The following is a 24,531-nucleotide window of genomic DNA, read 5'->3' as shown; positions in this document are numbered from 1 at the left end:
GAAACCCCGCCCCTCTAGGCTCCTCCCAGTTCGTGCCTCTCCCAGCCACAGCCATTTGGCTCTACCTCTCGGCCTCACCCATTGGCTAGTACACAGCTCTTCCTAACCCCGCCCTCCCGACTGTAGGGACACCCTGACTGGTTTAGGCTGCGGATGAGCGCCTAAGTCCAGAAGATGTGAAAGCTCCCATTCATCTAGACTCTGGATGATCTAGAAGATTATATCCTAAAATTCAAAAGACGTCTTTCTCCTCATTCAACGTCTTCTCACTCATTTACTCTTTCCAATACTGTTGGTTACTTTGAAGCTGTTAGTCAGGCAATCTATCCGGCATCCCAACTGCGGGGTCCTCACGATCTCAGCTGCCTCGGCCTCCGTGCGGAGAGGACCCCGCGTCGAATCACTGACTGGCCCAGGAGTCGGGGTGAGTGTGGGGGGCTGGGGGTCTGCGGACGGGGGTGGGGGGGGCATCACGAAAACTGGGACGTAGGCTGAATAGCTCGGGCTCTGGACTGCTGTCTGGGGTGCGGGTGCGTCTCCGGTGCTGTGGACCGGGGCCGCGCCTCCCTCCTGGCCTTCCGGTCTTTCTTGCCAGCTGGGCCGGAAGGGAACGGTGCACCTGCAGCCCAGTGTTTTCAGGCCCTCAGGCTCAAGAGGTTCAGGCTCATTGGGGTCCCTCACCGTGCTCTGACGCGGGAAAAAGGTCTTGTCACCCACGGAGAGCTGAAGTACCGACGACTCGGACCTCACCCCCAGGCTTCTGCTGTGGAGGACAAAATCCTTAACTGTCCTGAGCGGACGTCCCGTTAGAGGGTGGCGCCTGGATGAGCGTGGGGTAATGCGGTGAGGACGGTGTTGCAGTTCTTCAGAAACGAGTTGATAGGATTCTAAACTGAGGAGGTGACAGTGAGTATGGAAAAGTGATAAACGATGTGCTTGGTTGGATTTGGTGGATTTGGATTGAACCCGAAGCTGAAGCTTGATTAAGAACTTGATACCTGTATAAAATTAGGAGTCCTCACATGAGAAGGAGGAATTTTGTGGAGCTTGGAATATATCGAGTTTGAAACAGTAGTTTAGGTGAAGATGAAAGAAAAGTTTATTTTTTTAAAAAAAATCCTTATAAGTAAGCCAGAAAGAAACTTTCCAGGGGAGAACCAAGACAGGTGAAGTTCCGTATAATTTGGTAAGAAGTATTTGTTTTGTTTTGGGGAAACTTATCAGTGACATGAAATGCTGCAAGGATCAAACGAGGAAGTTGAAGTCTGAGAATAGGTCGTTGGATTTGATGATTAGGAAGTCATTGGGTCATTTGAGAGAACTGCTTTAATAGAGTCAGTTATTGAGAGGAGAGACTGCAAGTGTAGACTAATGCTTCTTCGTTTGGAGCATGAAGTGAAAGATGGTTGGCAAGGTCCCTAAAAGGTTTGGGGTTTGTTTGTTCTGTGTGAGAGCAGAAAGCAAGTAACTAATGTATAAGATTAAACATTCAAGAAACAGGAGATAAGACTTGGGAAGAGAGAAAAGGATATGGGATCAAAATTACAAGTGGAAAAATTAGTGTTAGGAAGAACGGAGGACACTTTCATTTGAGACCATAGGAAAAGTGGAGGATTGAAATGAATGAAAAATTACCTGAATCTTAACATACCTTTAGTAGGAATGCTCTCTTGGCAATAAGGTTAGCTTTTCTTACTGAATCTTAGGATTTTACAATGTTTTTAAACAGTCAACATAATAGGCTATTGGAGTTCCCTGCAGACTAGATATTTTTAAGTAGCTCAATAATATTTCAATTCACACATAACGAATGGTATTTGTAGAGAAAAGGAATTCGCTCTCTCTCAACAAATGACTTTCTCTCCTATTACACAGAGAAAATAGAAGCCATCATCTTCTTGCAACCAAATATACAAATCTGCTACCCTTCTGTTTAAAGAGGAAAAAGTGTCCCTTCTCCTTAGGGAAGGCAAATCCTTTCACCTAGTTTCCCAGTGCCATCCTCTCCTACCTTCTCAGGGTCTTTTTTTTTTCTTTGGTTAAGTTATTTCCTCTCTCTAATTCATCAGCCTTTTCCCTTCTACTCACATTTTTCCTTCAGCATTTAAAAATATTCTTTCTTAACTTTATGAACTACTTCCATTTATTTTCTTGTCTTTTTCTCTCCTTCATAGCTATAGTTCTTGAATGGATCATCTACTCTCATCTCTGTTTTTCCAACTTCTTGCTATTTATTTCTCAGCCCACTGCAGTATATCTTGTTTCCACCATTCCACTGAGCTACCACTGAAACTGCCCTTACTAAGATCACCAAATGGCCTCTATGTGTTAAATTGTACGTTCTCATCAGGCTGAAAATTTGCTTCCTTTGAGGCCAAAAAAAAAAAAAAATCATACTTTTATGTATAAAGCACAGCTATTTATGGTACATAAAGAGGTGTACAGAAATATTCTGTGGTATTAAAATTTTATGGAGGAGGGGTGTGAGTGAAGGGGAGTCTGAAAAGACATCTTAGGATGCAATAATGAAAGTTGAGAAACACTGTAAAATAACAGACATTTTCAGTTTTCCTTGTAGCTTGACCTCTTTGTGCCATTTAAAATGTTTACCACTTCTTTTTTCTGGAAACACACTAACATACTCTGGTTAGTAAACTACCCCCCCCTTTTTTTTTCTTATCCCTCTTCAGCCACGTCTTCTCAGTCTTTTTCCAGGTCCACTTCCTTGACCCACATGCTACTCAGATTTTGAAGTTCCTTCCATAGGTTCTCTTCTACTCTACACATTCTCTCTTTGTAGTTTTAGTCTCCTTATAGTTATATTTTGCATTAATAAAAAATCATGATTACAGTACTCACAAATCTATCTCCAGTTTGGCTTCTCTCTGAAGCACCAGACCTATATATACAATGGTCTTTTGAATATATCCATTGGGGTCAAATATATCCAGAATTGGGTCAGATTATTTAGGACCAGGGCTGAATCCCTCGTTTTCCCTCTCATCTCCACTGCCTGTTCCCCACCCCCCAAACTTTTCTCAACCCTAAATGTTTCTCTTATCTTTTCGTTTTACTCATCCCTATTATCAACACTCTAGTCTAGACCACCACATAACTCATCTCTCAACTAGTGTCACAATATTCAGTTGCCCAATTATCCAGTTTCCACAGTGCGATCTTAAAACGGTAAATTGGGTTGCATGAATCCCCTGCATAAAACCATAAAAAATGATTTTACATTGCACTGAGAATAAAGTGAACCCATCTCTGCTTATCTTCTTCTCCATTCTCATCTCATCACTTCCATCCTCCTTCTGAAGTTGCTAAATTTGTACTGGATTTCTTTGTCTTACGTTCTTTCTCACCTTGAAGCCTTGTGGATTTTTATAGCACACTGTATTTCCCCTATCATCTTACTGTATTAAATTGTTTGCCTTCTTTGCTGAACTCTAAATGCTGTGAGTTCAGGGACTCTTATTTTGTTCACCTTGTATCCCCATTGCTTAATATATAAAACATTCAAAACTGTTGAATGAACAGGGTCAAAATATTGGTTAAAAATCAGAATAGCTAGATTATATTCTGGTTTCATTCTCTCACCTTAGATACAGGCCCTTCTATGCCTCCATTCTGTTATATACAGAAGGAATACATTTTCTTTTTTAGACACTCTCTTCCAAGGATATTTTGACTATTGTAATTGCACTGCTTGTGAATCATCAGGGTGAGTGTGTTCAACGTTCAGTAAAGAGGGTTTATGAAGTATTTAAGCTGCAGTCAAGGCTCTGATGGAACTGCCTCTGAACACAGTTTCTTAAGTGGCTTTAAAATAAGCTTGGAGAATTCTGTTTTCTGACTCAGAAGTCACTAGGAACAAAAAGATAGTTGTGGTGGTAGCTTTCCCAGAAAGTTTATTAAAATAATGAAAGAAAGAACTGCAGCTACTCAAAGGATAAGTAGCTAAAGAAACAAGCAAATTTACACTGCTGCATGTGGTATTTGTTTTTTGCATTAGGCCCTTGGTCTTAATATGGATAGAAGAAATAAGCTTTCTTCCTATAATAGAAGGTTAAGATGGGTTTTGAAGCTAAGCACTGTTGAAAGCTGCAAGTGCTGTGCTTTCATCTCAGCACTGAGGACAACAGCAATAAATCCAGATGGCAGTTTAACTTGCTCTATTCTTCTGAGACCTAAACTACTGCCAATGAAAACAACTTTGGTGGAAACTTTTCCTGGAAAGAATTTTTCACCAGCTTAAGAGGATGAGTAGGAATCTGGCCACTCTAATAAAGAAACTACAAAGTCACTTGCTTCAAGAATAAGCAGCTTTTTTAGGGTATATTGTGGCAATGGAGTACCACAGATCCATGTGAACTACACTTTCTTTAGGATGAATAGTTTAAGAAGATAACCTATGTCAGCTCTCTTAAATATAATTTCTGGTCTAAATAATTTATTAGAATACATTTTGGCTTCTAACTAAACAAGAGGCATATCCTTCAACTCTTCCTCTTAAATTATAAGCTCAAACAACACATTTGCTGCCCAGTCCAATATGATAACAGCCAGCTCCGTGTAGTTATTTAAATTTAAATTAATTAAAATTAAAACTTCAGTACCTCAGTTGCATTAGCCACATTTCAGGTTCTCACATGTGACTAGTGGCTGCTGTATCGGACAGCACAGATAGAGGACATGTCCATTATTGCAGTAAATTGTACTGGACACTGATGCAATAGAGTGTGTTCCTGATAATTAGTTTCTAAGAGGCAGGTAAGAACAGGAGCTCAAGATTCAACTAGATCTGGGTTTGAATCCTAGCTCTGATACTTATTGTATCATCTTAGATAATTGACTTATCATTTCCAAGACTTCATTGTCTTATCTGTAAAATGGGGATAAGAACAGTATTATAGCATTGAGTTGTGAGGATTAAATAAGATAATATAAGAAAAGTGCCTAGGATAGTGTCTGGCCCACAGTAAGTACTCAATTTTAGATATTATTAATTCATTTATCTTTAATGAATAAAACTTTGAAAGAAGCTGAAAATTAATTATTGTGAAGGATGCTGTATTCCATAGGGGGCTCACCTGAAGTGCTCAAATATGGGTCTCATTGAGTTGATGCCAATGTTCCACTTTAAATCGTACTTTATATTTCAGATGAAAATTTTATTCCACAAAAGGCATCATAATGCAAATTTAGTTGCAGATCTTATTGCTGGGTACTCCTGTTCTATTTTTTTAAAGTGTATCAGAGAACAGAGGTTAAAAGTCAGTAGGTTCTCTGTATTCCAGTGGCAGTATTTTAACACTCAAATAGAAACTGACACAAAGCAAACCTATTAAACAAAGCATCTGACTAGATAAAGTGGAAAGATTTAGGAGGTTCCAGATATTAATCCGGAAAAATTTAGTAGGTCCAAAGCCTGAGGTATCAGCGTTTATTGCTGCCACCTCAGGTTGATTACTTGGCTAAATAGAGATGCCTTTGAACAAAGAAACATTTTCTTTTTCTAATAAACTGGAACCCTAAACTATCAATATTAACAGCATCCATACTTTATTAATACAATAATTGCTAAAGCACATCTTAGTAATTAGTATTATTTACTTAATAACTATTGAACATTCACCAAATGGGAAGAGGAAATCATCACCAAATAGTCTTTAAATGTCAACTGCTTTCATTAAGTAAATGACTTCCTATAAAAAGAACTGGTCAGGTTGATGTCATTGTTTTCTGTGTCAATAGAATTGAATGAATTCATTCTGGAAACTCTTCCTTTCCTCTTTGGAATTTATCTTCATACATAGAAATTATTATATTCATAGATTTTATATTCTTTCTCCTTAGGCTACATTTATCATTCACTACTGTAATTTTGAATGAATGGACCACTAAACACCTGATACTGATGTTATCTATATAAAAGAAAGGAGCAAGTTAAGGTAATTAGATGTTTGTCCACTGTCTCCCATATTACAAGGACAATAAACTTTTTATTTGAAGCATAACTAACACTCAGAAAAGTATACAAGCCATAACATAAAGCCCAATGAATTATCACAAAATGAACGCAACTTGTAACCATCATCTAGATCAAGAAATAAAACATTACTGGCACCTTAGGAGACCAACCCTGTTCCTGTCTCAGTCATCACCCCCACTCTCCTTCCTAAAAGAAACCATTTGATTTCTCAAACTATAGATTAGCTTTGTCTGTTCTAGAACTTCATATAAATAGAATCATACTGTATGTATCCTTTTGTGTCTGGCTTTGTTCAATATTGTGTTTGTAAGATTCGTCCATATTTGTTTCATGTAGCAATAGTTTATTCATTTTCATTGCTGTGTATTTCCCTTTAATAACACACTAGTTTATTTTCCCATTGTACTATTAATAAATAATAATAGTTTTCACTATTACAGTATGTTTTTATACATGTTTTTTGTGCACATTTGTACACATTTCTGTTAATCCACCTGGGAGTGGATTTGTGTGTTACAAGGTATTAAAGAATACTTTTTATTAATTGAAAAAATAATTATATTAAAACAGCATTTTTTAGACTGAAAACTACTAAACTGCAGTTTTCTAAAAATGTGAAGTTTAGTAGTTTTCAGTATATTCACAAATCTCTAATTCCAGAAGATTTTTTATTTTTATTTTTTTATAAATTTATTTTATTTATTTATTTTTGGCTGTGTTGGGTCTTCGTTGCTGCGCATGGGCTTTCTCTAGTTGCAGCAAGCGGGGACTGCTTTTCGTTGCAGTACGCGGGCTTCTCATTGCAGTGGCTTCTCTTGTTGTGGAACACAGGCTCTAGGCACATGGGCTTCAGTAGTTGTGGCTCGTGGGCCCTAGATCACAGGCTCAGTAGTTGTGGCTCACGGGCTTAGCTGCCCCGCAGCATGTGGGATCCTCCCAGAACAGGGCTCGATCGAACCCGTGTCCCCCGCATTGGCAGGCAGATTCTTAACCACTGCACCACCAGGGAAGTCCCTCTAATTCCAGAAGATTTTTATCACCTCAAAAAGAAATACAAAAACCAGTAACTCCCCATTCTTCCCCCTCTACCCAGCCCCTAGCAACCACTAATCTACTTTCTGTCTCCGTGCATTTGCCTGAATCCTAGACATTTCATACAAATGGAATCATACAATATGTGATCTTTTGTATCTGGTTTCTTTCACTTAGCATAATGTTTTAAAGGTTCATCCTGTTGTAGCATGTACTGGTACTTCATTTCTTTTTATGGCTGAATAACATTTCATTTTGGATATTTATTATTTATCCATTCATTGGTTGATGAATCCATTCATCAGTTGATGAATCCATTCATCAGTTGATAGACATTTGGATTGTTTCCACTTTTTGACTATTATAAATAATGTTGCTAAGAACATTCGTGTACAAGTTTTTGTATGGACATATGTTTCCAGTTCTCTTGGGTGTATACCTAGGAGTAGAATTGTTGGGTCATTTGGTAACTCAGTCTTTAACTTTCTGAAGAACTCAAAACTGCTTTCCGCACAGCTGCACTGTTTTACATTCCTACCAGCAATGTATGAGGGTTCCAGTTTCTTCACAAACTTGTCTACACTTGTTATTGTCTGCCTTTTGATTTGATTATATCTAGCCTAGAGAATATGAAATGTTATCTCATTGTGATTTTAGTTCATATTTTGAAAAGATAGTGAGCATCTTCTCTAGTGCGTATCAGCCAATTGTTTGTATATCTTCCTTGGAGAAATGTCTTTTCAAATTCTTTGCACATTTTTTATTGGGTTATTTGTCTTTTTATTATTGAGTTGTAAGAGTTCTTTATATATTCTGGATAGTAGTCCCTTGTAAGATGTATGGTTTGCAATTATTTTCTCATTCTGAAGGTTGTCTTTTTACTTTCTTGATAATGCCTTTTGAAGCACAGAGGTTTTAATTCTGATGTAAGTCTGCGTTATCTGTTTTTTTCTTTTGTTCCTTGTGCTTTTGATGTCATATCTTAAAAACATTTTCTAATCCAGGGTCATGAAGATTTATGCATATATTTTTTCTAAGAGTTTTATTGTTGTAGCTCTTATATTTAGGTCTTTGATACATTTTGTATTAAGTTTTGTATATGGTATGAGATAGCAGTCCAACTTCTTTATTATGCATGTGGAAATCCAGTTGTCCCAGCACCATTTGTTGAAAAGACTATCCTCTCCCCCACTGAATGGTCTTAGCACTCTTGTCAAAAATCAATTGACCGTATACGTAAGGGTTATTTTAAGAACTTTCAATTCTATTCCATTGATCTGTATGACTCTCTTTGTACCAGCACCTCACTGTACCTTACATCAAGTTTTGAAATCAGGAAGTGTGAGTCCTCCAAGTTTGTTCTTCTTTTTCAGGATTGTTTTGGTTATTCTTGGTCTCTTTCATCTCCATATGAATTTCAGGATCAGCCTCTCAGTTTCCATTAAAAAAAGGCAGCTGGTATACTAATAGGGATTGCATTGAATCTGTAGATCAATTTGGGGAGTCATGTCATCTTAACAGTATTAAGTCTTCCAATCTGTAAGCATGAAAGGTCTTCCCATTTTTTTAGGTCTTTTAAATTTCTTTCAGTGATGTTCTATAATATTCAATGTACAGGTCTTACACTTCTTTTGTTAAATTTTTTCCTAAATATTTTGATCTTTTTGATGCTTTTGAATTGCTTTCTCAATTTCATTTTCAGATTATTCATTGCTAATGTGTAGAAATACTTGATATTTTATATTAATTTTATATTTTGCAACCTTGCTTAACTCATTTATTGCTCTAGTAATTAGTGTGTGCATGTGTATGTGTAATTCTTAGAATTTTCTACATGCAAGATAATATCATCTGGAAATAGAGATCGTTTTGCTTCTTCCTTTCCAATTTGGAAGCCTTCTGTTTCATTTTCTTGCTTAATTGCCCTGGCTAGAACCTCCAGTACCACATTGAATAGAAGTGGTGAAAATGACATCATTGTTTGTTCTTTATGTTAAGTGGAAAGCTTTTGGTCTTTAAGTATTAAATGTTAGCTATGGGATTTTCTTTTCTTTTTTTTTTTAATTAATTAATTTATTTATTTGTTTGTTTTTGGCTGCACTGGGTCTTCGTTGCTGTGCGCGGGCTTCCTCTAGTTGCGGAGAGTGGGGGCTACTCTTCGTTGCAGAGCGCGGGCTTCTCATTGCGGTGGCTTCTCTTGTTGCGGAGCATGGGTTCTAGAGTGCAGGCTCAGTAGTTGTGGCACATGGGCTCAGTAGTTTTGGCACACTGGCTCTAGAGCGCAGGATCAGTAGTTGTGGCGCACAGGCTTAGTTGCTCCGCAGCATGTGGGATCTTCCCGGACCAGGGCTCGAACCCATGTCCCCTGCATTGGCAGGCAGATTCTTAACCACTGCGCCACCAGGGAAGTCCCTAGCTATGGTATTTTCATAGATGCTCTTTATCAGGTTGAGGAAGTTTCTTTCAATTCCTAGTTTAAATGTTTTTAATTACAAAAGGTTGTTGGATTTTGTCAGATGATTTTTCTGCGCCTTTTGAAATGATTATATTTTTTGTTTTTTATTTTATGAATATTGTATATTGTGTTGATTGATTTTCATATGTTGAACGAACCTTGCATTCTTGAATAAATCCCACTTGGTCAGGGTTATAATCTTTTTTTATATGTTGCTGGATTCAGTTTGCTAGTATTTTGTTGAGGATTTTTACACCTATAGTCTTAACTGATATTGGTCTGTAGTTTCTTGTATTGCCTTTGTCTGGTTTTGGTGTCCAGATAATACAAGGATACTTTTTTGATATATACTAAATTTAAACTTTTTTCCTCCCCCAGAAAATGATCCACAGTCTATTTCTCATAAACTGTTCCGGTGACATATTTCTAGAGAAGCACTGGAAGAGTGTTGTGAGCCAGTCTGTCTGTGATTATTTCTTTGAAGCTCAAGAGAAAGCAGCTGATGTTGAAAATGTACCACCTGTTATTTCAACACCTCACCACTACCTCATCAGTATCTACCGGGATAAGCTCTTCTTTGTCTCTGTCATACAGACTGAAGTGCCACCTCTCTTTGTAATTGAGTTCCTACATCGAGTTGCTGATACTTTTCAGGTTGGTTATTCATCAGATATTTTGAATTTGAATTATCCAAGTTATATTATGATTATATTCTTTAAATACCCAGTTTTTGCTGTATAGTCTGTTTCTCTGTCTCTCTCTCCCTCTTCTTTTCAACTAAGCATAAGTTCATAAACATAAACCTTTTTAGTAGGGCATACAGTAGTACACATGGTGCTCCAGTTACTGTTTTAGAAGAACAAAACAATCTCATGGTCATGGAAGCTGTATTTTTTTTATGTATTATAAATTATGTCATCAGGAAATAATAGTGCCCTCCACATACATTTCTCTGAATAGTACCACGATTTTTACTGGTTATGAAATCTTCCAATACTTACACTTTATTTCTTTCTTGTCTTGCTGAATATACCAATAATTTTAAACTGATCTTTGTTTTTTGGAGTACCTAATCGGGGAATGAAGTTTATAGTTCACATTCTGTTTTAACATTTCAGTGTACTTTCTGGCATAATATGTAATAGGAATTCAATTCAATTTAAAAATATTAAGGAAATGTTGAGAAATAGTATATAGAACTATGGAGGTTTTTTTCCCTCTGTTTTACATATTTTCAACATCTTAAACAATGAATTACGCTACTGTAAGCTTACCCTTTAGAACAAAAAGTATTTAGCAAGCCTGTCTTCATGTCTTCCATTGTGCAATGTTATGTACATTTTGTTAGGACTACTTTGGTGAGTGTTCGGAGGCTGCAATTAAGGATAATGTGGTCATAGTATATGAGCTCTTGGAAGAAATGTTAGACAATGGATTTCCACTGGCTACTGAATCTAACATTTTGAAAGAATTGATTAAACCACCAACAATTCTGCGTTCTGTCGTCAACTCTATTACAGGTAAGGTGAAACACACTCTGTTAGGAACTGAGCCATTAAAACTTCATAAACAATTCGTTTTTGCTTATGATCTGGCAGATTATTAAGGTAGTCCATTTTGGCCAGAATTATAGTTAGTGATAATGTTAAAATGGATGTATATTTCTTTTCATGAAAAGAGACTATATCTTAAATGATACAGAACTTTTGGCTATTACTCTTCTGTTATTTTGCTACAAGACTACAAAAATATTATTACTATTGTTTAACACTAACTAGTAAGACTGAATAAATTATCCCAGTTAATCATAAAGAAGCCAATGTAGTGACGGCTGTTAACTATTGTGGTAATCATTTTGTAATATATACATATATCAAATCATTATGTTGTGTACCTTAAATTAATACAATGTTATATGTCAATTATATCTCAGTAAAGCTGGGAAAAAAATAAAATTAAAAAATAGCATTATAGGGCTTCCCTGGTGGCGCAGTGGTTGAGAATCTGCCTGCCAATGCAGGGGACACGGGTTCGGGCCCTGGTCTGGGAAGATCCCACATGCCGCTGAGCAGCTGGGCCCATGAGCCACAATTACTGAGCCTGCGCATCTGGAGCCCGTGCTCCACAACAAGAGAGGCCGCGATAGAGGCCCGCGCATCACGATGAAGAGTGGCCCCCGCTTGCCACAACTAGAGAAAGCCCTCGCACAGAAACGAAGACCCAACACAGCCATAAATAAATAAATTAATTAATTAATTAAAAAAAAATAGCATTATAAAACTGGCATTATGCTGCATACCCCACAATTACTAGAGTGTAGAAAATTTAAGACTGCACCACAGAGTACATACCATCTCCTCCAAGTCTTTATTTTGTACATATAGAAGATATATTAAAAAGAGAAAATTAGTCTATTTGTGAGATTTCATGCATTGTGGGCCTTGTATTTGTGTTACAAACTTCTAATTTTGGTTTAATTCTTGAGTATAGCTAGAAATTAGGTACATCCAGAGGATGATATACTTTTGAAAGTATCAAAGTCTTCTAGAGAATGATTTCTGTGAAATGTTATATGCCACTTCAGCTATACTGTCCACCATTGCAAACCCCTTTCCAAGTTCACTGACCTAAAAAATGGGGTAAGAGAGGCCTATAAGAAAGTGATCATTCCTTTATTCATCCTCTGGGCAAGACTGAGTGTCAGGAGAAATTTAAGGAAAGATAAGATGGGGTGTCTTTGCTCCTAAAACATAAACTCTGGATGAGAAACTGGAAAAAAAAATTAAAACATATAAGTAACAGTATAAGATTTTGAAAAGCAATTCCATACTTTATAGATGGTGTAGTGACACTGGAGGGTACACATGGTGTAATATTAAATGGAAAAAAAAACAAACAAACAGGGAATTCCCTGGCAGTCCAGTGGTTAGGACTTCTTGCTTTCACTGCTGGAGCCCGGGTTCAGTCCCTGGTCGGGGAACTAAGATTGCACAAGCTGTGCAGCGTGGCCAAAAAAGAAAAAAAAAAAAAAGCACACAACCATAAAAAGTTACTCTTAATTATACATAAATATTCCCACAAAAAATGTTCTAAAGTTTATAATACCATCTCCAGCTAAGGAACTACATATTATCTTTATTCTTGCATTATACTTTCTGATTTCCAAAATGAACATGTATTTTATAGTCAGAAAAAAATTAGTGAAATATAAAATTTTTAAAAATTGATTTTTTTTATATTTATTTATTTTATTTTTATTTGTTTAGCTGCTCCGGATCTTAGTTGCAGCACATGGGATCTTTAGTTGCGGCATGTGGGATCTTAGTTGCAGCGTGCAGGCTTCTTAGTTGCTGCATGTGGGTTTCTTAGTTGCTGCATGCGAACTCTTAGTTGCAGCATGCATGCAGGGTCTATTTCCCTGACCAGGGATCGAGCTCGGGCCCCCTGAACTGGGAGCGCTGAGTCTTAACCACTGGACCACCAGGGAAGTCCCATAACATGGATTGTTAAGGCAATACATTATAAAGATCAAGAGAGTGGTTCAGTGGATAAAGTAATCTCTCCTGAACTGTAGTGGGTAGCCCTAGGACGGGGTCCTGGAGAATCAATAGAATTTAGGAAGAGAGGGAGGAATAAGAACATTCTTCATAGATGGAACTGTATGAGAAAAAACACAGTGAAAAATCTTGAATTGTATTAACCTGTTTAATAGAAGCAGAGCTGTTTTTCAGTTGAGTAGTGAGATAAAATTAAAAAGTTAAGTTGAGGAAGTCCTAGAATGCTAGTCTAAATATTTAGCTTTAATCATAAAGCCAGTGGGGAAACGTTTAAAGTTTTTGAACAGGAAGATTAAAGCAGTGTTTTTAGAAAATTCTGGAAGGCAACAGGGTTGGAGACAGGAACACCAACCATAATTACACTACAAAGTTGTATGCGTACTTTGACTGCAACTACAATCAAACACGGGTTTGAACTGCCCAAGTCCACTTAAAGTCAGATTTTTTTCAATAAATACATATTATAGTACTACACAATCCACAGTTGGTTGAATCTGTTGATGCAGAACCATGTGTACAGAACACCAACTGTAAAATTATACATGGATTTTCAACTGCACAGGGATCAGCACCCCTAAACCCTGCGTTGTTCAAAGGTCAACTGTATTTTTATTATTTTTAATAAATTTTTATTTATTTTATTTATTTATTTAGGCTGCGTTGGGTCTTCGTTGCTGCATGTGGGCTTTCTCTAGTTGCGGCAAGCAGACTCTCATTGCGGTGGCTTCTCTTGTTGCGGAGCACGGGCTCTAGGCACACAGGCTTCATTGGTTGTGGCACGCGGGCTTCAGTAGTTGTGGCACACGGGCTTAGTTGCTCCGAGGCATGTGGGATCTTCCCAGACCAGGGATCGAACCCGCGTCCCCTGCATTGGCAGGCGGATTCTTAACTACTGCGCCACCAGGGAAGTCCCAAGGGCCAACTGTATATTTTAAAGTGAAATCTGAAAAAAGCAAAATTATCAAAATAGAAAAAAATAATAAATGCAACCTGTTCTGAGGGAAATGTTTAAAGAAATATACCAAAACGTTAATAGTAGTTGTATTTCGGTGATAGGAAGATAGATTTTTTTTTAGCTACTTTTCTGAACTTTTCACATGTTGTTGTTATTGTTAAGCATGTACTACTTTTGAGTTGGAAAAGTAAATTAACCAGAATGTTAAATATGTCACAGCTCAAGGGTGTATGTTTTGGACAACCAGACTTATTTTCAGACATATGTCAGTTTACCAGGAAATTAGCCAGATTTTGAACATTAGCCATATTGCATGTGGGTGTGCCATATGGGTGTGCTGACCTTAAAATGGGAAACAGCCAGAGTATGTTCTTCAGCCAGTTAACTCTGCTTGGCGGCATCTCATGTATAATTTAAGCTGAATACCAAATGGCCTACTTATCACTCTGTATTCTCAGTGCAGACATTTTATCAGCAGAGGGTTTTGAAACAACCAGCCTCTTTTTTTCATCAGTGGTAGCAGGATGAGATTCTGTTGTTGAGCCACTGGAATTAGGTTAGGTTACTGTTAACACACAGGAAGCAAAAGATAAGTAAATGAATTTAACCTGGTTTGGCAGATAGACACAGGACCACATGGCCTATTTCTGTCTTCTAGAAATTTGATCACATAGGTATGGATATGTCTCTGACAATTCTGTAAACCATCCACAACTTCAGTGGAGAAAAACCCAAACACTAAAGAAGCAGCTAAAGTACTTGAGTTTTTTTTCTGTTAAGAGCTTTTCTCATGAGCATCTTATGTGTTAGCTTTGCTTTCTGTTTTTCTGGTTTCTAGGCAGTAGTAATGTTGGGGACACACTCCCCACTGGGCAGCTGTCCAACATCCCATGGCGCCGAGCAGGGGTAAAGTACACAAACAATGAAGCCTATTTTGATGTCGTTGAAGAAATAGATGCAATTATAGATAAATCAGGTAATTGTGTGCATATTATCAGGGAAAAAACAGTTCAGCTGACATAAGCTGAATAGAAAACCGAAATCCCTTGGCAGTATGCATTTCAGTGGAAAGGCATTCATTTTCAAATCTGTTTATTTTGTCCAGAGGTTACATATTATTTTCATAACCTCTAGTTGAGAAATGCCAAACCTTTGTAAATCAGATCTCATGCCACCTTACTTTAAGCCAATTATTACCCTATATTCATTTCCATCTTGCCATTTATTCAGTTTAATATTTGTTGTATATCTACTATGCACCATATTTTTTGCTACCACTTTATGTGCAGTCCTTCTAGTAAAGACCCCAGACTAAAGAACAGTACTGTATTAGAATCATAATGTTTTATTAAAAACATCTAGTCCAACCCTCACATTTTATACATGGGGAAACTGAGGCTTAGAGGAGTTAAGTAATCTGTTCAAGGTCACACAGCTAGTTGGTGTGTGAATATGAGTTACTGTGAATTATAGACACTATCTCTACAGTGAGTGCCCTTTTTATTATAAAATTCCATTGTATGGAATAATAGCTGTACTATTAAAGAATAATGGCCCCTATTTCTTAAAAGTTAACAGGAAGCTTAGTCCATTTCATTAGAAACTTGGCTAATTTTATTTAAAATATTTTAACTTTGATTTATTGTTAAAATATTTTAAATAACATTAGCCAAGTTTCTAATGAAATGGACTAAGCTTCCTGTTAACTTTTAAGAAATAGGAGCCATTACAAACAATAAATGCTGGAGAGGGTGTGGAGAAAAGGGAACCCTCATACACTGTTGGTGGGAATGTAAATTGATACAGCCACTATGGAGAACAGTATGGAGGTTCCTTAAAAAACTAAAAATAGAACTACCATACGACCCAGCAATCCCACTACTAGGCATATACCCTGAGAAAACCATAATTCAAAAAGAGTCATGGTACCATAATGTTCATTGCAGCTCTGTTTACAATAGCCAGGACATGGAAGCAACCTAAGTGTCCATCAACAGATGAATGGATAAAGAAGATGTGGCACATATATACAATGGAATATTACTCAGCCATAAAAAGGAACGAAATTGACCTATTTGTAGTGAGGTGGATGGACCTAGAGTCTGTCATACAGAGTGAAGTAAGTCAGAAAGAGAAAAACAAATACCGTATGCTAACACATATATATGGATTCTAAAAAAAAAAAAAAGGTCATTAAAATATTTTAATTTTGAAAACAAAAACACTAATTTGAAAAGATACATGCACCCCAGTGTTCATAGCATTATTTACAATTGCCAAGATATGGAAGCAACCTAAGTGTTCATCAACAGATAAATGGATAAAGAAGATGTATACACAGTGGAATACTACTCAGCCATAAAAAAGAATGAAATTTTGCTATTTGCAGCAATATGGATGGACTTGGAGGTCATTATGCTAAGTGAAATAAGCCAGATAAAGAAAGACAAATACTGTATGATATCACTTATATGTGGAATCTTAAAAAATACAACAAACTATTGAATTTAACAAAAAAGAAGCAGACTCACAGATATAGAGAACAAATTAGTGGTTACCATTGTGGGGTGGGGTGGGAGAATGGGAGACACAAACTATTGGGTGTAAGAGAAGCTCAAGAACGTATTGTACAACACGGAATATAGCCAATGTTTTAACTGTTTAACTTACAGTTAATGTAATAACTGTAAATGAAAAGTAACCTTTAAAAATTGAATAAAATTTTTTTTTAATTTAAAAAATCACTGGAAAAAAAGTATTTTAACTTCACATCCAGCAGTCTTACAAGATTGACACTATAAAGATAGGGACAGATTTGATTTTCCTTAGAATTGTCATATTCTAACCAGAGATAGGTACAGGCCATGGCACTCAGTAAAGAAGCTATCTGAACTAGTGTAATGGGTCCTCTGTCCACTAACCTTTTAATAGATGTGCAAAGCTTCAGTATGTCTGACACCCAGGAGATATCTCCATTACTTCAGATACAGTGATAGCTCTAGTAAAGATGCAGATTCCAATGATGTTATCACCTTTATTTCTTTCTTTAGGATCTACAGTCTTTGCAGAAATTCAGGGGGTAATTGATGCTTGCATTAAGCTATCTGGAATGCCTGACCTTTCCCTTTCTTTCATGGTAAGTTTTGTTCTCCTGTTTTGTAGCTCCTTGCAAGCCTAATACATGTGAAGTACTAAATGAAATGATAAATACTGAGACATGTTTGTTTTAGATTGCAAAGGATTATCTAAGAAATATTCCTAACACAGCTTCCAAAGACAGTAGCTTACATGATGAGCATTGCCTTTATGGAAAGGCTGAGGAGGGGTCTTTGCCTCTGAGTATGCTAGAAGTAGCTTAAATGGCCGGCTGGCGTCTGCAAATTTGTGGTGCTGCTTTTCCTGAATTATTACATGCTTTGTTGATATGAAAGGGCATTGATCTTTTGCATCATTTTAGATACAGCATGATACACTACTAAGAACCGTAAAGAGAACTGAGCTCTGATGCTACCTCTGCCTCTAACTTGTCCTGACCCTGAGCTCTTTGAACCTCAGTTTTTTCATCTATGAAATGGAAATGATACCACTCACATTTTCTACCTCATAGTTATTGAAATTCAAATAAAACAATGTATATAAAATATTTGCAGACTTTAAAGCATTGTGAAACTGTAAAGTTGTGTTGATGTGATCATAATAAACTCTTACATGACTTCTCTATCTTGATGAAGCATATTAATTTCTCACAATATCTGAATTAGAGTTGCAATATTCATTATACTTTATTTTTTTTTTTAAAAAAATATTTATTTATTTTTGGCTGTGTTGGGTCTTCTGTGCGAGTTCTGTTTCTGTGCGAGGGCTTTCTCTAGTTGCGGCGAGTGGGGGCCACTCTTCATCACGGTGCGCGGGCCTCTCACTGTCGCGACCTCTCTTGTTGCGGAGCACAAGCTCCAGACGCGCAGGCTCAGTAGCTATGGCTCACGGGCCTAGTTGCTCCGCGGCATGTGGGATCTTCCCAGACCAGGGCTCGAACCCGTGTCCCCCGCATTGGCAGGCAGATTCTCAACCACTGCGCCACCAGGGAAGCCCCATTATACTTTATAAATATGGTTGTCTTCTGTTTCCCTGGCAGAACCCAAGGCTTCTAGATGATGTCAGCTTCCACCCCTGCATCCGGTTCAAGCGTTGGGAATCTGAAAGAGTTTTGTCATTTATTCCTCCAGATGGAAACTTCCGACTTATATCATATCGTGTCAGCTCACAAAAGTATGTTGATGCATCAGTCAGAATCTCCTGTCATATATCAGTGTACTGCATAGAACTCACTTTTCCCTGTTTCATTCTGACAAGTTGGGTACTTGAATTCATCATTGCTCCCTTTAGCCATTGCTCACCAGGAGACCCAGGAAGAACTGGTGAAAATGTGTGTCTAACATAATCAGTATACTTTGAATCTTAAGAGTATAGAGTAGTAGTACATTAGACTGTAGTAAGAATATATACCTGAGAGCAAGCATTTTGGACCATGCATAACCTGGGCGAAACTGTGAACCCATGCCATAATTTTACTGTGGTCTGTGGACGTCATGGCTGATAGAAGGAGACAGACTTACCTGTAGCTCTGTAGGACATTCTTCAACTAACTGGCTTGAAGTCACTCTTCTCTGCACTGAAGTTTAAATGAATGATTTAAATGATTTAGCATCATGGGTTGTAGCTGGTTTGTCCCTTGAAAATATCAGAGTATTTTGGTAACATCAGAACAGGACTTAAAAGCAGAGGAATTGTTTCTTGGCCCTTACCACATAGAAACTGATTTATTTAGTTTGTATAATTTTAAATTATCTTTCTATGGGATCTTAATTCATTTCTTTAAACTAGGGCTATTTGCCCCAATTGTTTATAGTATAATTAAGCTTTAGATTTCTATCTTGATTTGTATACTTACTGCTCAGAAATTGTATAATTCCTAGCAGAGTGGTTCCAGAACACTGTGCTATACTCAACCTGCCCTGGTACACATACTCAATCTGCGGTTCTGGGGGTATAGGATACTCTGGACTGAGGTTTTCAGGCCACCTCTGGAACTCACACTATTAATTGTATGTTTTTGTGGTTGTGTCTTTCTTTCTCTTTTTAGTCTAGTGGCAATACCAGTATATGTGAAACATAGCATCAGTTTTAAGGAGAACAGTTCTTGTGGTAGATTTGATATTACAATTGGACCAAAGCAAAATATGGGGAAAACTATTGAAGGAATCACAGTGACAGTTCACATGCCAAAGGTTGTGTTGAATATGAACCTGACACCAACACAAGGCAGCTATACATTTGATCCAGTTACCAAGGTACAGCCACCTAAAATCAAGAGTGAGCAAGTGTTTCTGCAATCTTTATTTTGTGCTTTGGGGATGTGGGGGGACAGAGGGAAGGGTCTAATATCTTGGTTAAAATTAAAGTTCCTAACAAAACCTAGAATGCATACTGTGCTGTGCTTCTGCCACTGCCTGAAGAGGGAATCCTGCATCTGCTGCTGAGTCGACGAACAGAAAAGTGAGACTCATTCTTTCTTCCTTCAGAGTCTGCCTTTACTTATCCATTGATAATCCAGAGATTCACTCACTCTTCAATGAGGAAGATGTCTCATAGAAGCCTGTGATATAAATTTTGTCTTCCTTTAACAAACAAGGAAACTAAAGCTCTGAGGTCAAGTGACTTGCTCAAAGTCACACAGCTAGTTAGAGGCAAGGTTGGGATTTGAACCTAAGGCTATCTGGTAAAAAACTTTTTAAAAAGAGAAAAGCATTTTGTGGATATAATGATCTATTAATTGTTAATAGATATTATAATCTATTAATTGTTAAATTTTCTGTAGAAATTGATTAAGACCTTTCTCTTCCTTTCTCATTTAAAAGCATTGTTTCATACTCTTCCACAGAGGATGTTGGCTAGGAAAGCTGCCTTCTCCCCCTACATATATTTGCCTCTAGCAGAAGGATTTCAGAGGAATTGTAAAAGATGATTTTTCTCTCTGCTTCCTGCTTGGGTAAAAAATGATTCTTTTCCTCAGTGGAGTCATTGAGCTACCTGGTAAATGAAAAGGGGTTTTGGTTTTTTTTTTAGTAAAACCATTGAATGTTAAAGATCATCTAATCCAATCCTGAGGATTTGAAGAATCTCCCCAGAGACCACACATGGCTGAGAAGTGAAGGGGGAGCTCCAGATCCCTGGCCCTTCACCCCAGCTTCAAACATAATAGCTTCACTTTCTCATCTGTTACTGAGCTTCCTCACTAAAGATTTCATTTGAACAAAGGGTTCCATCACTAAAAGTTTAAAAACACCAATTTAGGCCCATCTTCTTATTTTACGGAAAAATAAACTTAGGCCCAGAGATAAACAGTAAAGGTGGTATAGTGGAAAGAACATTTGACACCAGAGAGCTGTAGGTTCAAATCCCAGCCTTGCCTCTAACTAGCCGTGTGACCTTGAGCAAGTCATTTGACCTCAGAGCTTTAGTTTCCTCTTTGTTAAAAGAAGACAAAATTCACATTACAGGCTTCTGTGAGACAGCACATGAATAGTGCTAAGCACAGTGCTATATCCAAAAGTAGATGCTTAACAAACATTGGTTCTCTGCCCTCACTCTTCATTCAGAGTCACAGAGCTAATTAGTGATAAAACTCAGTGGAAATCCCAGGTCTGTTTCCAAGACACTGTGCTTTATTTTGTACAGAAGTTTATGGTGTCTTTGAACATATGTCTTTAATAAATAGTTCAGAATGTTTTTGCTTTTTATGTCTTTTTAAGGTACTAACGTGGGATGTGGGAAAAATCACTCCACAAAAGCTCCCCAGTCTTAAAGGACTGGTAAATTTACAATCTGGAGCACCTAAGCCAGAAGAGAATCCAAGCCTCAACATACAGTTCAAGATCCAGCAGCTTGCCATTTCAGGTAAGGAGAAATTTGACTTGTGTTTAAGGGTAATTGAGTTTTGCTGAGGTCAGCTACTAGGATCTTAGAAGGGTAACTGACATTCCGTCTCTACAAAGAGCAACAGCTCCAGCATGCCTTTTACTCTGTGCTATGGGTACAGTGATTTTGGAGAGCACCTTATTTCACACAGCTTCCCTTCACCCCTACCCTCATTCAAGCACAAAGAAAGGAGCCATTCATACTCACAGAAAGTAGAATTATCCTAAAAGACACTGCTTGTCCACATGGGAATCTGAACTAAAACCATACTTCCATAGTGCTATAATCTGTGAATGGTAGAAGGAACATTGCTTCCAAATGGTGACAAGGACACTGGTTAATGTCAGATTTACTGTGTAGTAAACTCTATTTGCTAAGCAAATATTGTATTGGTTGGTGTTACCAGGATAGTAATTTATTCCTTTCCTTACCTATTCTTTTTGACACAGGCTTAAAAGTAAACCGCTTGGACATGTATGGGGAGAAATATAAGCCATTTAAAGGAGTCAAATATGTCACGAAAGCTGGAAAGTTCCAAGTGAGGACATGAGAAGAGGCCAGAATTCCTCAAGATATGTTTGTTTTCCAAGTGTCATTACAGTTTATTACCATTAGGTACCAATTGGATGGGAATACATATTCTAGTTAAAGCATTTGTGTCGAGCCACACACCGCTAACAGAGTTGCTTAGTAATCAATGTAGGGTTCTTAAGGAGCTTTAAGCTAAGGAAACTTCTGAATGACTTAGCTTATTTGTATCTTGTCACTTAGGAAGATTTTAGAGGTGATTTCCTCCATAGGGAGACACCAGCTGGAGGCTGCATATTTTAACAGTCAAGGCAAAAGTCTACAGTGATAACCTCTCTCCTAAAACAAGTGAGCTGGTCTCAGCAGGAGCTATCTTAGTCTGTAATTGATGTATCAAGTGCAGCCAAATGTCACACTTGATCTTAGCCATCCCAAATCTTCTGTCCCAACACAGGAAAAATTCCTCCCACCCCAAGAAGTTTACAGAAAACTGCCTCTTCAAGTGTTTGCCTTATTCAGCTTTTCACTTATGCCATTAAGCAAGCACTGTAGCAAAAGCCACTTCACATGGCCCTGGCAGGGAGCACTGCTGCTCCATGCTCCATTCTCACTGTACTTGATATTGTATTTTTTATAAATAAGATTTTTATGTAAAGCTCAGATTTTGATTTATAGGGACCTTGCTGCAGTAAGTACCATCTCAGTTTTGTGCCACTTGGTTCAGCTGTTAGCACAGTAAAAATGATTTGTATCAAAGGGGTGAATGCTTTAAGGTAATAAAAGGGAGGGAACACTACTTCTGCTTTTAGGAAGTTATTGCAAGCACAAGCATTTGAGATTTTAAGCAAATTAATGTAGTAAAAGAGAAACTTAAGTGAACCTTTGCCATCTTCATGTTTTATAAAGCTTATCCAACACCACTTAAAACCAGTTAGCCTGAAGGCCTCATGCCCTAGTTCAGCTAAAGGAAGAAAATGTGCCTGCCTCACTGTTGTCAATCTTTTTTTTTTTTTTAATCTTTTCTCTCTTTTTGTTGTTGTTCTTAAGGGTTTCAACTTGCCTACACTCCTTGTCTTCAGGGGAACTCCCTTTTCATATTTTGTGCTTCCCAATTCCCTAATCTTTTCACAATATGAAAAGTCAGTAGATTCTTTCCTGAAACTATTGTTGTAACTGTCACTGGAGTACTTAAATGTCTCTACTGTACTGACAAAGTACATGAAAGTACACTATAATGAGGCAGAAACAAAATCCTCAGTAGCATTGATAAACCTGTATTGATCTTCATGGTTGGCAAGTCAGTCCACAGTTGTTATCATTTAACTTGATTGACTTCGAAGTCCTTGCCCAGTTATTTTGCTTCATTAGACATGAAGAATGGAGAAAGTTAAGATGTAAGTGCTTGTTCTTGCTATTAGCTTTCTCTTTGTGACTCCATTCTTTTCATTGTCAACTTATCCCTTACCGTTATCATGCTAACCGTAGCCCTTACACTCATCCCATTCTGCTGTCAGGGCTAGTGGTTGGTGCTGGTACAGGGAGCCCACTGTACAGCAGCATTCTTACCTTTGCCTGCCTAGGGCACCCAGCCTGCCTTTCATCTAATAGGAAAGGTTACTTTTTGCAACTTAGTAACTTCTAGGGTAACCAATATCAGCTTGGCAGCTAAAATTAAGATGTTGCCAAATATTTATTCCCTTTGCCTAAGATTGGATACCCAGTTCAATTGCTTTTCATTTTAATGTCTTCCTCTTCAAAGTTCATACCTCAAAAGAGCAATCAATACATTTACTTCTCTTTCTGCAGAATCCCTAATCTCAATCATCCATATATGGACTAATTTTCTTTCTGTGCTATCTTCTCATATACAAGCAGATTGTATGCCAAGAGTCCCTTGCTTCTAGCAATTTCTGCTAAAACTTCCAAGTAGACTGTTTCCTTTTACAATTAAATTATTGTATTTATTAATTTGATTGAATCCAGTAAGTCCTTTCTCTAGCTCTGGCTACACTGTCAATAAAAAGATGAAAGCAGCAAGTTGATTTTTTAGCTTGACTGTTAATTGAGCATTCTCAGCTGGGCATGCCTCAGTGTTAGGGCAGGCTGAACATGGTCACATTTTACTCTGCATCATCACACAAGGTGTGAGGGTTGCTGCAGAGCACTTCCAAGTGCTCCTCTCTTGACCTCAGCCTTATATACTTTCTCTAACCATCACCCTTTTAGCCACAGACTGAACAATAAGTGATCAAAGCTACTCTCCCTACCACCACCTACTAACAACAAAGATCCATGAATTCTTAGTAGTATTGAAATATTTTTCAAGCACACAATTCCAGATAATTCCAGAATAGCCTCATTTTCTAAATTCTTAAAGGAGTATAACCCAAAAGCTCATTTTCTGCATAAAGGAGTCACCATCATTTTATTCAAAGGGAGTTCATGTGATGGGTTCATTCCTTAAGTGCTGCTATAGAAGAACCTTGGAAAATACTGGTCCTGGTGTCCTTAGAGTCATCTGACTTGAGAAAAACTATAATGCAGCAGGAAGGCAGCACCAGTGAACATATGGTGAATAGAAAAAATGAGACCATGAATACTGTTTTCAGATATTGCTGAGCTAATTCAGTACCTCTGGACAGTTCCCTTTAACTCAGACAGCTGGAATCTGCCTCCCTAGTCAGCAACTTTTCTAAGTTAAAGCAGTGATAAATGTAGTCAGTACTATCCCCCTTTAGTGATATTTACCACTTTCAGATCTGGAAAATAAGGCAAAAATACTGATGTCCCAGCTCTGCTTCAAGAACCTGTTCCTACTCTTAGAGCTTCCTCAAGCAAGAAGAGGAATATGTGCCCAAAAGCTAGCTCTGCCTCATAACTCTGGTGGATCCCTGACAACCCTGTTGTTCTGTATTGGGCTTTAGAATATTAACTATAGACCTGCAATATTCCTGCACATGTAATAGCTTTAGCTTAGGGGATAGTGATGGCCTCCACATACAGCCAGAATCTTCTAAGATGGACTGCTTCA

At 37.7% G+C, this 24,531-nt stretch overlaps 1 protein-coding gene across 5 annotated transcripts; it reads left to right on the top strand.

Annotated features, from left to right (window-relative positions):
* Nucleotides 1-133: 133 nt before the first annotated feature.
* Nucleotides 134-23,537, top strand: AP3M1 (adaptor related protein complex 3 subunit mu 1). Of its 5 annotated transcripts, none has more exons than XM_082408778.1 (10): nt 394-424; nt 5,860-5,954; nt 9,861-10,136; nt 10,831-11,002; nt 14,833-14,970; nt 17,045-17,130; nt 18,130-18,263; nt 19,138-19,345; nt 20,807-20,951; nt 21,422-23,537. In XM_082408778.1, the coding sequence occupies exons 3-10, from the start codon at nt 9,864-9,866 to the stop codon at nt 21,520-21,522; spliced, it is 1,257 nt and encodes a 418-aa protein (XP_082264904.1). In that variant the 5' UTR covers nt 394-424; nt 5,860-5,954; nt 9,861-9,863; the 3' UTR covers nt 21,523-23,537. The 5 variants fall into 5 exon arrangements, with proteins under 5 accessions (XP_082264902.1, XP_082264904.1, XP_082264905.1 ...); XM_082408779.1 differs by lacking the exon at nt 394-424 and adding an exon at nt 471-843; XM_082408777.1 differs by lacking the exon at nt 394-424 and adding an exon at nt 471-906.
* The last annotated feature ends 994 nt before the right edge of the window (nt 23,538-24,531 follow it).

This window comes from Balaenoptera borealis (assembly GCF_965194805.1).
Source record: "Balaenoptera borealis genome assembly, chromosome: 10".
Lineage (NCBI taxonomy): Eukaryota > Metazoa > Chordata > Mammalia > Artiodactyla > Balaenopteridae > Balaenoptera > Balaenoptera borealis.
Note: the sequence above shows the minus strand (reverse complement) of the source record. Positions and strands in the feature narration are given on the sequence as shown.

Coding starts and splice junctions, on each gene's coding strand:
- AP3M1 (XM_082408776.1), top strand. CDS start 9,864: ATGATCCACAGTCTATTTCTCATAAACTGTTCCGGTGACATATTTCTA. Junction 11,003..14,832: donor TGTCGTCAACTCTATTACAG/GTAAGGTGAAAC, acceptor TCTGGTTTCTAG/GCAGTAGTAATGTTGGGGAC. Junction 20,952..21,421: donor CCAGCAGCTTGCCATTTCAG/GTAAGGAGAAAT, acceptor TTTTTGACACAG/GCTTAAAAGTAAACCGCTTG.